This window comes from Heloderma suspectum, chromosome 6, assembly GCF_057233095.1.
Source record: "Heloderma suspectum isolate Gila_16-S chromosome 6, 16-S_ref, whole genome shotgun sequence".
Taxonomy (NCBI): domain Eukaryota; kingdom Metazoa; phylum Chordata; class Lepidosauria; order Squamata; family Helodermatidae; genus Heloderma; species Heloderma suspectum.
Window position 1 is genome coordinate 104,838,361 of NC_139463.1, and position 13,582 is coordinate 104,851,942.

Below are 13,582 nucleotides of genomic sequence, written 5' to 3' on the forward strand. Positions count from 1 at the left end.
AAAATCCCCCCCAGCTAATTAAAAAAAAAAGGTGGAAAAGGGGTGGGATACGCTTTTCTCTGAAAATGGGCTCATGCTGAGTTCAGGTGGGGTGGATTAGAAGGGGGCACTGCCAAGGATAGGGGAGACACTTTAAAAGCTGGGGATCACTCGCTTAGGTGGGTTTAAATCCTGGGGATCTTGAGCACTTTCCCCAGGGTTTAAAGGATTTAAACCAACTTTACCAAGCTACTCCTGTGATTTAAAGTGCTCCCCTTGACGTTTGGGGACACCCTCCTTCTAGTGCACCCCTCCCTGAGTCCTCAGCACCCCATGTTCATATTAAAAAGTGTGCATCACCTCATTTCTCTACCCCAAAGACAGTAACTGCTTCTGCTTTGACAGCTGTCAAAATAGAAGCAGTTACAGCCACCTGGATGGGAAGAGGGGATGGCACCTCGGGCACCCTTAAAAACAGGTGCAGGGGACTTGGGCAAGTGGGGATTCCTATCAGGGCACCTCCAAGGATCAGGGCAATGCATTGAACCCTGGGGACAACCTTGCTAGCAGGGTGATCTGGGCCCCTTTTCCCCACCTCTCAACTGTGGAAGGCTGTCAAAACAGTCTGGCAACAATGTTTCTTTGAACATTCCCTTGTGCGTTTGTTAGACAAGGGAACAGCCAAGGCAAGCCCTGATATTTTGGAATACCTGCCATTGCGAATGTGCGCAACTGCAAACAACCTAAATTAAAGTAAATCGAAAAGTAAAAGGCCCATTTGTGCACATTAAACAGGGCTGGGGAAATGTGAAAAAAATTCTCATCCCCATTTTTGCTCAATTTTTTTTAAGGGCTCTGACCACAGGGATCACGGTCAGGTGGGGATGGGGGCAGCAGACGTGGCATCATGGGCACTTTGGAGGGGCTGCTGCTGGCGAGGTGACAGGGGCACTGGCTTGGCCATAACCATGAAAAGCGATTCCAGCCACGCTCAGGAAGAGCAGCAGGGGTTTCTGCCACTCCTGCGAAGCAGCTTGCTGCCGATGATCTTTACCCATGATGGGTTGGCATCTCCAGGGTCAGATGACACACCAACCCACTGTAGGTAAAACAACCCCCAAAACAGCCCATGGGTTATCAAGGTGGGTTCTTTCTGAAAAACAACCCACCCTGATGGAAGCCATCTGGGTTCGGATGACAGGCTAACCCACTGTGGGCTGTTTCCCACCACAAGCCATCATGGGTTGGTTTGTCATGCAGACCTGGTCAATGCTTCTTTTACATTGTGCTCTCTTGGTTGGTTAGCATACTTTAACGACATCACTCAAATGTGAAATGACTCATTCTCTAGGTAATTAAACTGAACTGAACAAACACACAAACCAAAGCTGATGAGTTGAAGGAAAATGATGTTGTTCCTAAAAGAAGCTACACAGGTCCTAGCAAATACCTGGATGAGAGATTATTTGGGGATGCCGCTCTGAGCAATTTGTAGAAGTGATGGGAAACAACGTTAAGGGAAGCTTTAGATGGGTAACGAAGATATACCTTTTGCAGGGTGTCTTGTTTCTTGCTTTGGTTCTTGCTGAGTTTCATCGTCTTGCTCCTGACCTGAAAAACCTAGAAAGAGAGGCCCCCGTTTAACAGCTAAGAAGCTGCCTCACACCAGGCCATACTATTCATCCATCTTGCCCAATATTGCTGAGCCTGTCTGGCAGTGGCTCTCTAGGGTGTCATGCAAAGGCATTTCACCCGCTACTTGATCCTTTAACTCCCAGGTGGGCCACATGTGGGCCACATGCTGCTCTCGGATGCTGCCCGGGGAGCCTGCACACTCCCATCCCCGGTCATCCTGATGCAGCCAAAATGCTGATGCAGCCAAGGCTTTAACCTCCAGCCCCACTGATGCTGATTGCTGGGGGAGGTTGGTGTGTGTTGTGTGTGAATGGATGTGTGTGTATCAGTGTGTGTTTTTATCTGTGTGTGGGGAAAGGAAGTGTGTGTGTGTGTGTGTGTTTGAGAATGTGTCTGTATCTGAAGGGTGCCTGTGCAAGAAAGGTGGCAGGGGGGCATGTGTGTGTTTGTGTCCCCACCTGGCCTGATCTGTTCCACTGTCAACCCACCTACTCGTGGAGCCCATGAACATGCGCCCCCCACCCCTGAAAAAGGTCACCCACCCCTGCTTTAACTGGTGGCTTCGGTTTGAACTTGGAACTTTTTTTATGCAAAGCATATGCACCACCACTGAGCTCGGGTCCCTCATGGTCTCTGTAGAAAAGCACAGAAGTTTAGGCACTCCTGAAATTTTACTCTTATATTGCAGATTCTTTTTTTAAGGACTTGCATGTTTATTCCAGCAGCTTTCAAAGGGACTAGATAATAGGAAGAGGTTTTAAAACTGTCAGAAATATTTCTTGGAAGTCCTTTATGGATATATCCCAGAGATGCCTGGGTGCTGGCTGGGATAAGAAAAACTGATCCACTTGAAACAGAACAAAAATGAGCAACTATTAGAAGATATTAGCCCAAGAGATCTCCTGCCATTTTTTTTTAGCAGGAGTAGAATTAGCAGGATGCTGGGGGGATGCAAGGATCTCACCATTGCTATTCACATTTTATAAGGAAGAAGTACCAGGAGGCAGGATTTGGGATGTCCCTTTGTGGCTCAGGCTTCCAGAGCTGCCAATCTCTCTTCTTCTCCTCCACAACCCCTCCCATCAAATTTGAGCTTCTTAAACAGTTTAGAAGAAAGGAGCAGACACAGAAACTGGAGCATGGTCACAAGATGTGCAGTCTTCCTTTTACTGTAATGGTCTGGGCCCAATCTACATGTCTGATTTAGTGTAGAGAGAGAGGACATCAGGGTTGTTCATGACAGATGATGCTGTCACTAATTCACAGCAACAACCCAGCTTCCCTCTGGAAAAGGTGCATTTTCAGAAAGTCCTTCTAGTGCATCTTTTTTCCTTAAATGTGGGCTTGCACACAGTTCCGCTGCAGCGTCCTGTCCCCCCACATTAAATCCTGGGTGTGCCTCTGTGACCTGGCTGTAACCTGGCAGTGGTGGTCAAGGGATGGGGCCACCACTTCTTTCTGCTCCATTCCCTGTTTTTCTTCCCCATTCACAATAAGGTCTTTTGGACACAGGCTTTCTTTCCCAGTTAGCATGGCTTTGCGCTGTTTCATCCCTTCACTATATCGCAGTAGTGCTGTTTTTCCATTCATAATATGTAGCCTAGCCTAGTAGCTGCATTACCCATTCACAGTATGCAGCCTGTTTTTCCCGTTCAGTATTGTGCAGTAGGGTAGTTTCAGGCATTCATAATAGTGAAGTAGCTGCTTTATCCATTCACACTTTGTAGCCTGTTTTTCCCATTCAGAATAGCGCAGTATCTTTTAACCTTTCACAATATCTCAATGGTGGATGAGAGGGAAGAGGTGTGAAGTAAACGACAGGCGCTTAATTCAGTGCCTCCAGTAAACTTCCCGGAGCAGGGGAGCATGGACAGGGGCAGGGTTGATGACTCTCTCATTTGCTGAGCAGCACCTACAGGGCTGATGACTCTCAGTTCTACTCCACCCACCCAACCCCTAAGTATGGGGGTTTCAAGTGCTGTGTGACCCATGAAAGTAGGGTTTTAGGTAGTGTTTTCTCTACTTTTCTTCCTTCGCGTGTCCCTGACGGACCAAAGTGATTTCATGAAAATCCAGACACAACCAAAAAGTGCTTCTCATTCCATTTCCATGTAGATGGAGCCCTGGTCTCTCTGTTCTCCCCAACTTCCTTCCAGAGAAGGTAGATAGGAAGGGGATTGAGACCAGGACCCAATATACATGGAAACGGTATGAGAAATGCTTTCTAGTTATATCTGGATTTTCATGAAATCGCTTTGGTCCACCAACGGCACACAAAGCAAGAAAAGTGGAGTACACGTTACATAAAAACCCACTCTCACAGGTCAAACTGCACTTGAAACTGCCTTACTTTGGGGTTGGATGGGCAGAGTCCTGCTAGTAGAATTGATTGTCATCAACTGGGTAGATGCTGCTCAGCGAATGGGAGAGGTTTGTTCCCCACCCCTGTCCATGCTCCCCTGCTCAGTAAGTTTAATGGAAGACATGAATTATGTCCCTTAGTTTACCCCACATCTCTCCCCTCATATCCACCAGTTGTCTTCACAAGTGTGCTCCGCTTCTGGAATGGTTACATGGATAGGAAGCTGTGTGCTGCATAGTACAAAGTAAAAATAAACAGCAGTGGAGTACTGCCCTATATCAAAAGCACACCACTGCGAAGTAGTGAGAGAGTGAAACTGCACTACTGCAAAATAGCGCTACTGCAAAGTAACACACAGTAAAAATAAACAGCTGAGAAGGGAGCTGCAGGAGAAAGCACCACATGGCCTATATCCAAAGCATACCACTGCAGAGTAGTGACAGAGTGAAAACGCTACTGCAACATAGTGCACAATAGAAATAAACAGAGGAGCACCAGTGGTAAAAGAGTGAAATAGTGCTATTGCAAAATAGCGCTACTGAGATTTAGTGCTAACTGGTGGGAAAAGAACCTCGTGTCCCAAAAGGACGCTACTGAGAGCCAGTGTGGTGTAGTGGTGAGAATGTTGGACTGGGAGTCAGGAGATCTGAGTTCTAGTCCCCACTTGGCCATGGAAGCTCACTGGGTGACTTTGGGCCAGTCACAGACTCGCACAGCCCAATCTACCTCACAGGGTTGTTATTGTGAGGATCAAATGGAGAGGAGGAGGATAATGTAAGCCGCCTTGGGTTCCTTGCAAGAGGAAGAAAGGTGAGATATAAAAGCAAGAAAGAAAGAAATAATACTGCCAATGGCAGAAAAAAAAGGAATGGGGGGGAGGGGATTCCCCCCCCCCTTGTCCAGGTCACAGACACACCACTAGGCATGGCAGACATGCAGGATTTAATTTGGGGAAATGGGGCACACTGCAGCAGAATCACGCAGGACCTGGTTTAAAGAAAAAAGACACAGTAAAACAACTTTCCCAAAATGCACCGTTTTCAGGGGGAAACTGCAGGGGGGCTGCGGAGTGGTGACAATGTCATGTGTCACAAATGACCCTGACGAGCTCTTGCTCCTCACTAAATCACCCATGTAGTTTGGGCCCATACTGCCCTTGGGATCTTCCTCCACTTAGGGAAGCCCAAACTGTCCCTTCATGCCTAACCTGCTTCTTGGGAAACAAGCAAGGAAAGGAGAACAAGATCATATTTTAAAGATACTAGTGACATAACAAAATTTGTGGCATCGTGGTTACGAAAGGAAAGATCCTTTGGAAAGATCTTCCTTTGCCTCCTCCAATGCACTTGAGCTCTCCGTTTTCTCTTCTGGAAGCAAACATTTTAGGGAGAAAAATATAAGGAAGTGGGTAAAAGAAGTCATTTGCAAGAATTCAAACGCAAGTTGAAAAAGTCATTTGTTAATGTGGGGATGTGGTAGAAGTAGAATTGTAGTCGCTGTTGGAATGCAAGAATTCTCTGTATGACAGTGTGACAACTGGTAGCCATCGTTGGTCAGTTTGCAGGAGTCTGAATCAGGCTTCATCCATTTTATGGAAGGAGCCATCTTATGACAAGGCTCATGGGTCCAGAGATGGAACTGCACAGGAATCGATTACATAATATGGGTATATTAAGATAAAGCTGGATCTCAACAGCATAATCCTAAACATATCTACTCAAAAGTAAGTCTCACTGAGTTCATTGGCACTTACTCCCAGGAAAATGGTTACATGATTGCAGCCTAAATCACTATCTTACTGAAACTAAAACGTTTCATGAAACCTTTCCTTGGGATATGATTGGTTAATGGCTGTAGGTGGGCAGGAGAAATATCTTAAGAAGTAGTGATTCCCAGTAATGAAGGGCATGCATATAGAAGAGTCCAACCTGGCATGCTCTGGATGTGTTGGACTACAACTTCCATCATCCCCAGGAAGTATGGAGAACTGTGTGAAAGGGAAAATCTGTCACAAACTGTCTTTGTAAAAATGGAGATTTATGGCATGAAAACCCAGGAATGATGTAGATCGGAGGTTACACCATGTGTCATGCCCCTGTGTGAGACACACTAACACCAGAGTAAATCCTCTGGGTAGATCCGGCCAGTGTAAAGTATCCCATACATTCGGATTTATTGCTTATCAGTGAGAACTGTGTCCATAATGGATGATTTAGGTAACACAGTTTGGGTAAAATAGGGTGAAGACTAAAGGCCCTTGTCCCTGGGATGGTGGGATGGGAACTAACCCACACACGGTTGACTCATTCCTTAAGGAAAAGCATTCTTCCAGGAAGCACTGGTGGTTCTGGCCCGAAGGAGGGGGAACTGAAGCAATTATATGGGGTGGAAAAAATTTCCACTGTATTTTTTCACAGAACATTTTCCATTTCCAAAAGTGCATTATTCCACAATGTTATGAAAAGTGCATTGTTTCATAAAGTTAACTAGTAACATAGCATTGAATGTGAAGTTAGCAGGATGGCTTAGTCTGGATCCAACCCTCTATAAATGGATACAGTACTGGTGAACTTGGACAGTTTCACAATTATAATTAACTCTTTTCAGGTGACTGTCCCCTGGAAGTGTGTGTGTGTATGTGTGTGCGTGTGCGCACGCGCATGAACATACACAATATAATCGACTGCTCTTCCGGCACGCAAAAAAAAAAAATATGTTAACAGTTTTCAGAGCCTTCATTTTTTTCTGAAAATTTAAGCAATGTAAGAGAAACGTCTGTCCTGGAGGAGAAGGCTATCAATGGCTGGTAGTCCTGATGGCTCTATGCTACCTCCAGTATCAGAGGCAGAAGTGGCTGAAAGCTTCCATAGGATCAGTAAGGTCACTGTGAGAAAGAATAAGGGTTATGTTAACTGTCCTTGAGGCTTAGGAAGAATGCCAAGACTCACCATGCGTTGAATATCGCAGAACTTGTCTTGAACCTGGATATGCCATTTCTAACCGTTCCAGGAACCGGCAACAGGCCCTTTCCCCCTTTTTCTGTATCACGATCAGCAGTTTTCGGCTTTTCGTCTTGGAATCCTCCTCTGCTTTGTCCAAAGCCTCATGTTCTTCCTCAGTGATGACAGTCTGGGAGACTAAGTCATCTAAGACATCCTCTAGGTCCTTCTCAAGGATTCCAATTAACCGTTTTCTTTGCTTGCATATAATATCACCAGCAGACATCACTGAATCCAATGACCTGTAGCAGATTTTTTTAGGGGAGTTGGGGGAGAAAATTAATAGCTGGTTAGGATATAAGAAACCGTTCTATCCTGAATCAGGCTAACAGTCCATTAATGCTGTACTGCCTACTCCACTGGTGTTGAATGTGTGGGTCAGCATCCCCAACTGGATCCAGCCCTAGCCCAATGTGAGTCACATGAGCAACTCCCAACCACGTCCTTTATTTCACCATCACCCCACCCCATTCTTTTTCCTGGAAAAATATAACGAAAAAGTGGGGAAAGGAGAAGAGAAATACACACATATATGGTAAAACAATTACATGCGTGTCCCATCATTGACGATGGGGCTAAAGGTGGATCCCAGGCCTTAAATGTATTCAAGATTAATCTAAATGATAACTGCTTTTCCAGAATCAAGGCAGAGGCCTTCTTCATACCTGCAACTAGGGGTGTACGGATTACTCACCCCATTCTGGTCCGGGGCGTCCATGGTGGGGGGGAGGCGATCCGTCCATCCCCCAGGAATCCTCCCTGGCCGGCTCCGCTGCGTGGCGAGTCCGTGGAGCCGCTGGCTGGGGCCACCCGCAGCCAGACCTCCATCCGCTGCCAGGCTGTGGCTGCAAATGGTGGCTGCTGTAGCGGCCGCCATTTGCGTCCCTGAATTAGCCATGATAGGCTACATATATATTTACGTAGCCTATCACGAGAAGAGCAGGGACGCAAATGTCGTAGTGGCCGCCATTTGCGTCCCTGCTCTTTGCCGTGATAGGCTATGTAAATACTTACGTAGCCTATCATGGCTAACGTGGGGAGGGAAATGGTGGCAGCCATTCGCAGCTGCAGACCAGGGCAGTGGACAGACTGGACGGCTGACAACAGGTAGGATCCGTCCCAGGGAAGTTTCGCAGGGTGGTGGTGGGGATTGCTCCGTTCCGCCACGGCCTCCTTTAGAATCCGGCCTCACTGGAGTCCGTGGCGGAATTCTCTAACATCCCTACCTGCAACCCAAGATCATTTATCTCAAGAATCTGGGATTGAACTTGCCACTTTCTACACACAAAGGATGTGCTCTAAGCTTCTATAATCATAAGCTGCTTGGCCTTGCAATTGTCTAGAAACATTTCACCCTTAAATAGAATTTTTGTTACACTCCTGTACTGGAACGTTCTACCCATATCCTGCAATTATCTGCCCTATTTATCTACACTCAGGTGTAAACCCTACATGCTCAAATTAATTAGTGGCATATTCAAAGATACTTGAATACACAATCCAAATGTTTAGAAGCTTACCTTTAGCATAAAATCATTACCTTCTACCCCCAATCCCATTCCTCCCACTTCCTTATACATCCTTCTTTGCTCCTGGCTGTAGTCCAACTCCAATCAAAGATCAAGCTCTCACTCTCCTTCACTGTGCCAGTGCTGCTAACCTGTGTTCCATTCTTCCATATTTTACCAAAGATTGCTGCAGCTCCCCGTACTGGATGGGAGGACTAGAGATTTCATGAGCCAGTGGGGGCTTGTAATGTGGAATTGTAGCTTCAGTTGCATAGACTCCATGTGTCCATTCCAGCAAACAGACAAATCCAGGACTTAGGTCCACCACTCTGCCACTGACAACCATTCAGGTTCAAGGTACTGGTGAAGCTACAAGTAACCACAGCATAGGATACCATATCCATATGCATATTGCCTAAATAACACATCTGTTCTGGGCACAGCCCTTAACAGCTATAATTTCCCAGCATTTTGGAGCTTCAGTGAACATGGAAAGCTCTGAACACAAGATGTTAAACTGAATGGTTTTTTGGTTATTGAATTTTACGAAAGACGGCTGCACTCCCCCTACCTAGAATGGGAGGTCTAGAGATCTCACGAGACTCCAGTTAGAGCAGAAATAGGTAACTGGGGTTCAGAGGCACAAGAGCAGGCCAGGCCTTTTTTCTGATCACTTGGCATCCCTCCGGAAACAGTTTGTTCAAGCCTTGTGTGTAGGTTCCCAACACTGCTGTGTCTGTACCGGCAAGCTTTGGCATGCAGTTTAAGCACAGAAGAGACCTTTGGGTAGCTGTTCCTGATGAAGCTCCGGCCTCTGGATCCTCTTTTTTCCCCTCTGAATGGGAAGTTTTTCCAGCTGATGTCGCCCCAGGTATGGTTCTAATGTCCTGAACCTCAGCCAGACCCTTTGTGTCCCTTAAGGAAGATGGCTCTGTTAGAAGAAATGGAAGAAGTGGGTAGAGATAAGTAGCTTTACTTTGTCAAATTGATAGCCTGTCTGTAGACTGATGATGCCAGGGCTGTGTGATGCCTGCACAAAAATAAAAACTAAAATTCAATTTTGCAACGAAGCAATCAAAATTCCATAGTCACAATAAGTTGTGCCAATTAAGCACATACACATAATTCATTGTGTTTCTAAAACTAAAGTGTGTGTGTGTGTGTGTATCCTTGATTCTGTGCTTAAACGTAACACATCCCCCTAAAGAGATTTGCAACCACATGAAATTGCCCACAAAATAATCATGCAGAGTAAATAAAGTAGCAATGCTGTGCTCAAATTTTACACTCCTTTTTTTAAGAGAGGAAAAGTAATGTGCATTCACATTGAGGTGAAAGAAAAAGAGTAAAAAAAGTAAAATTTCTGTCTGTTAAGTAGTTCTTAAAAGCACAGGAATGCTGACAAAGAAAAGAAGTCAAGAACTCTATTTTCTAGGAGCATTGCTAGCTCACCACTTCAGGGGAGGCTGCCAGACGCAACGCGGAACTGCATGGGACTGCGCAGTTCCGCTACCCACCCCCCTCCACGGTTACCTGCTGGGCTTGGGAATGTTGGTCAGCCATATCCCGGCATCCCCGCAGCTGATTTGGGCTGCTGGTGGCCAGTCCATTGCAAATCATGGGTGAGTGACCATAGAGATGGTCCGTGGCAGATACAGCATTACCCCATGGGACAGCTGCCCTAGCCCACGAGCTCTATGGTTTGGGCACAGGACTCCTCCTGGGCTTTGCTTTTGGCCTATGGAGCCCGTCAAACACAACGGTAAGCCACACTAGGGGCCCTTAACCCTAGTGCACCACATGGGTAGTGGACGTGGGTAGTGCAGGGTTAACTGCCACTGCTGCCTGGGGCAAACACTGTCCAGATGCAATGCTAAGCCACTGGGGGTACCCCCCCCACACACACACAGTGGCTTAGCACTGCGTCTGAACAGGCCCAGTATGTGAACCCAGCCATTAGAAAAGGCAAGGATACCCCCCACACACACACACACACACACACACACCTCAATAGTTTTAGAAAACAGAACTCACCAACTTCTAAATATTCAGAAATGGACTGCAGGTTTGGGAAGTTGTGCTTCAAATTTTCCAGGCAGTCTAGGAATTGTTCATGTGTGGAGTCCCCTTTTGTCAACACGGTGTCAATCAAGTTTTCTACGATCTCTTGCGGATCCTTTATTTCACTGAGGGAGAAGAACTCTCCCTGCGAGAGGAGCAGGTGGCTGTCTGCAGCATCTAAAATCAGCTCCCGGTCTATCTGAAGAAGGGCTTCTGTTAACTTCCTTCTGGCCTGCCGTATAATGTCAGAGGGTTTTTCACTAGAAGCCACGACTCTGAAATCGGCAGAGCTGAAAATTTTTTAAAATATAAAAGAATAAACTTTTTTCTCTCTCTTTTAAATGGGTTGCTTGAAAGAGAACACATTGTGCAGTTGTGGTCACAAATACAAAATAAATGAACAATGACTATGTATAAACTTACTCAGCAAGTGCAACAAGCAAGGAATCCTAACTAAGAAATCTATTATGGCACGATGGTTTCCATGGTATTCCATTTCCTATGTTGAAGTGCTTCAGGCTTTCGATCAAGTTCCAACCAAGTACAGTTCCCTATATTTTTTTCTGACTAATGCACACGTACACACAAACTACATACTCACAAATGCTCCTTTTATGTGCTGTATAAATTATATTTTTACTCTTTCCTTGGTTATTGGGCTCCTATGTAGGCCATTTTATTGCAGATGTTCCATAAGCATGTCAGTTATAGACTAAGAATTATAATTAGTGAATTCCTTTGTTTCTTCAGTGATCTTGACTAATTACTATGTATGTTCTTTTTCTTTGTGTTACCTTTATTTTGCTACCTTTATTTCAAAATGAAATAAAAGTTCATGAATAAAATAAAGGAACAGTTCCTCTTGTTGCAAAGAGGAACGTTAGGGAAGTTCAGTAGGAAACAGTAGAGAGCCTGCCGCTATAGGACAGGTAATTACAACCTAGGATGGTGGTCTCTGTGACCCCATAAGGAGCTTCTCTACTCTAGAAAGGGTGAGAGATGCACAGCCAAAGAGAGGCCCAGAGAAACTGTTCTGTGTGACAACAGTGCTGATCTTCTTCCCCAGATATAAGGAAGATTTCCACCTTTTCTTTTAGATCTGTAAACTGTCCCTTCAGGACCATCTAAATGGGAATGGCAGCAAGATACATAACATACACCCTGCACACGGAATCCTTGAGGCTGCAATCCGATACCCACTTACCTCAAAGTAAGCTCCATTGAATTCAAAGGAACCTACGTCTGTGCAGGCATGCATGGGATTGCACTGTTAGACTATTTACAGAAAGACCACCCTACATGCTGCCCTTCAGACCCACCTGGTGATGGGAAAATCCACGTCCACTAGTTAAGGACAGGAACCCTATCTCCACTTCTCAAGGGCTGCTTGGTTTGCCACACTCCCCCCCCCACCCTGATCAGCGTCCAAGATTCAAAACGGGACACCTTCTCCCTGAAAGGTTACCAGCTGCTTTGGAATTCAAGACTTCTTTTCATAACATAGTGTTCTTGTTATGTGTACCCCAGTCCTCTGAGTGGTGAGGTTTCGGGCTTCCAGTGCTTACTCAGGATTCCATTTCCTTGGAATGAAGTTACCAGAGACTGACGGGTGTTTTGCAGCATTTGCATTTATTTACAAATATAAAAGCATAAGGTGGAGGTTCACATCATTAATTCCAACAGATGTTCCAATGTCCACTGCTTCCCCATTAGGAGGAGGTCACAGCTAACCCAAAATGCTATTAGCTTCCAGAGTCTAGGAGCTTTTCTACACAAGGCTGTTAACCCCCATCTACTTTTGGTTTCATCGCAAAATTGAGAACTGAGCACTACACAAAGTGTTTCCTTTCCTGCTTTGCAGCTACATAATCTCTGGGTGGCACTGTGGAACAGCACAAATGCACACCTGAAAAAACGGTTTCTTAAACTCCCACAATTAAAGGATGAAACCAGAACAATTTAGCAGCACAGCTGCATGGAAACCTCCTTGTTATCCAAAAGGACAGGCTGTTTCCTTGCTGCTGCTACTAGAGGAGGGAATTCGGTGGTGGCAAAGGTTGGAGCGCCTAAGCGGGGTGCAGTTCAGGCCTTGGGATGCCGCATGCAATCCCCAGGCCACAGGTACACTTCTGGTCTTGGCTAATGCTGGGTTAAAATGGGTATGCCACTTTTGTGGTCCCATTCATAAGCACAATTTTCTCCCATAATGCCAATTGGAACATCAAGACATAGCTACATTATAACATTCTCGGGCATTCTGCGAAAGAAAACAATGTCAGCCATCAGTTAATAGGAGCCAGGACTTCCAGACACCTCCACCGAGCCCAACCACCTCACTCCTGAATTTCACCTCTACCGTGGAACATGCAAAAGAGACAAAGAAGGAGAAAGGGTGCGATGAACATGTAACACATAAACAGCAAGACCGGGTACCTTGCAACCAGCTAGAACCTCTGAATACCTCTGCCCCATTCAGGAGTGCTTGGTGGGCCTAAGCAGCCATTATGAAAGACCACTCTGTCGTACTTCCCCCCCATCGAAAAGATGGTCTTCATGTCAGTTCTCTGGAACATTCGGGCCAAACTAGATGTGATGGTAAATGTGTCATTACTGCATTTTAACCTGTGCATTTCAAAAATGTAAATACTCAACATGGGTCCCAGTGCTGTTCTGTGGCCTTGTGGTGGCTATTTACATTAAAATGTGCACATTAAATACAATAACGTATTTACATCATATTTAGCTGGCCTTTATTATTTGTTATATTTCATGATTTATTCATTAAATTTTCATTTGCCCAATAACAAACGTTCTGTGGGCAGATTACAAACAGCTAAAATAGTGGAATATAAACAGTTAAAAGAATCAAATACAAAAGAACAACAAGAACCACCACCACCACAGCTAAATAGTTAAATATAAAGATAATATAAAAACAGCCATTAAATCTAAAAGCTACATTTGTAAAACGCCTGGAAGAAAATAAAGGCTTTCACCTGCTGGGAGAAAGATACCACTGTAGGTGCCAGGCAAAGGGC

At 45.4% G+C, this 13,582-nt stretch overlaps 1 protein-coding gene across 2 annotated transcripts in view; it reads right to left on the minus strand.

The window, feature by feature from the left end:
- LOC146342255 (interferon-induced very large GTPase 1-like) overlaps window positions 1-13,582 on the minus strand; it is a 51,358-nt gene that overhangs the window by 9,248 nt on the left and 28,528 nt on the right. For both annotated transcript variants that reach the window (XM_084805997.1, XM_084805999.1), the window contains exons 4-7: window positions 10,518-10,834; window positions 9,264-9,414; window positions 6,925-7,217; window positions 1,528-1,599 (exon numbers count right to left, since the gene is read on the minus strand). In XM_084805997.1, the coding sequence (XP_084662123.1) occupies window positions 1,528-1,599; window positions 6,925-7,217; window positions 9,264-9,414; window positions 10,518-10,834 (833 nt within the window). The remainder of the gene's footprint in view (window positions 1-1,527; window positions 1,600-6,924; window positions 7,218-9,263; window positions 9,415-10,517; window positions 10,835-13,582) is intronic.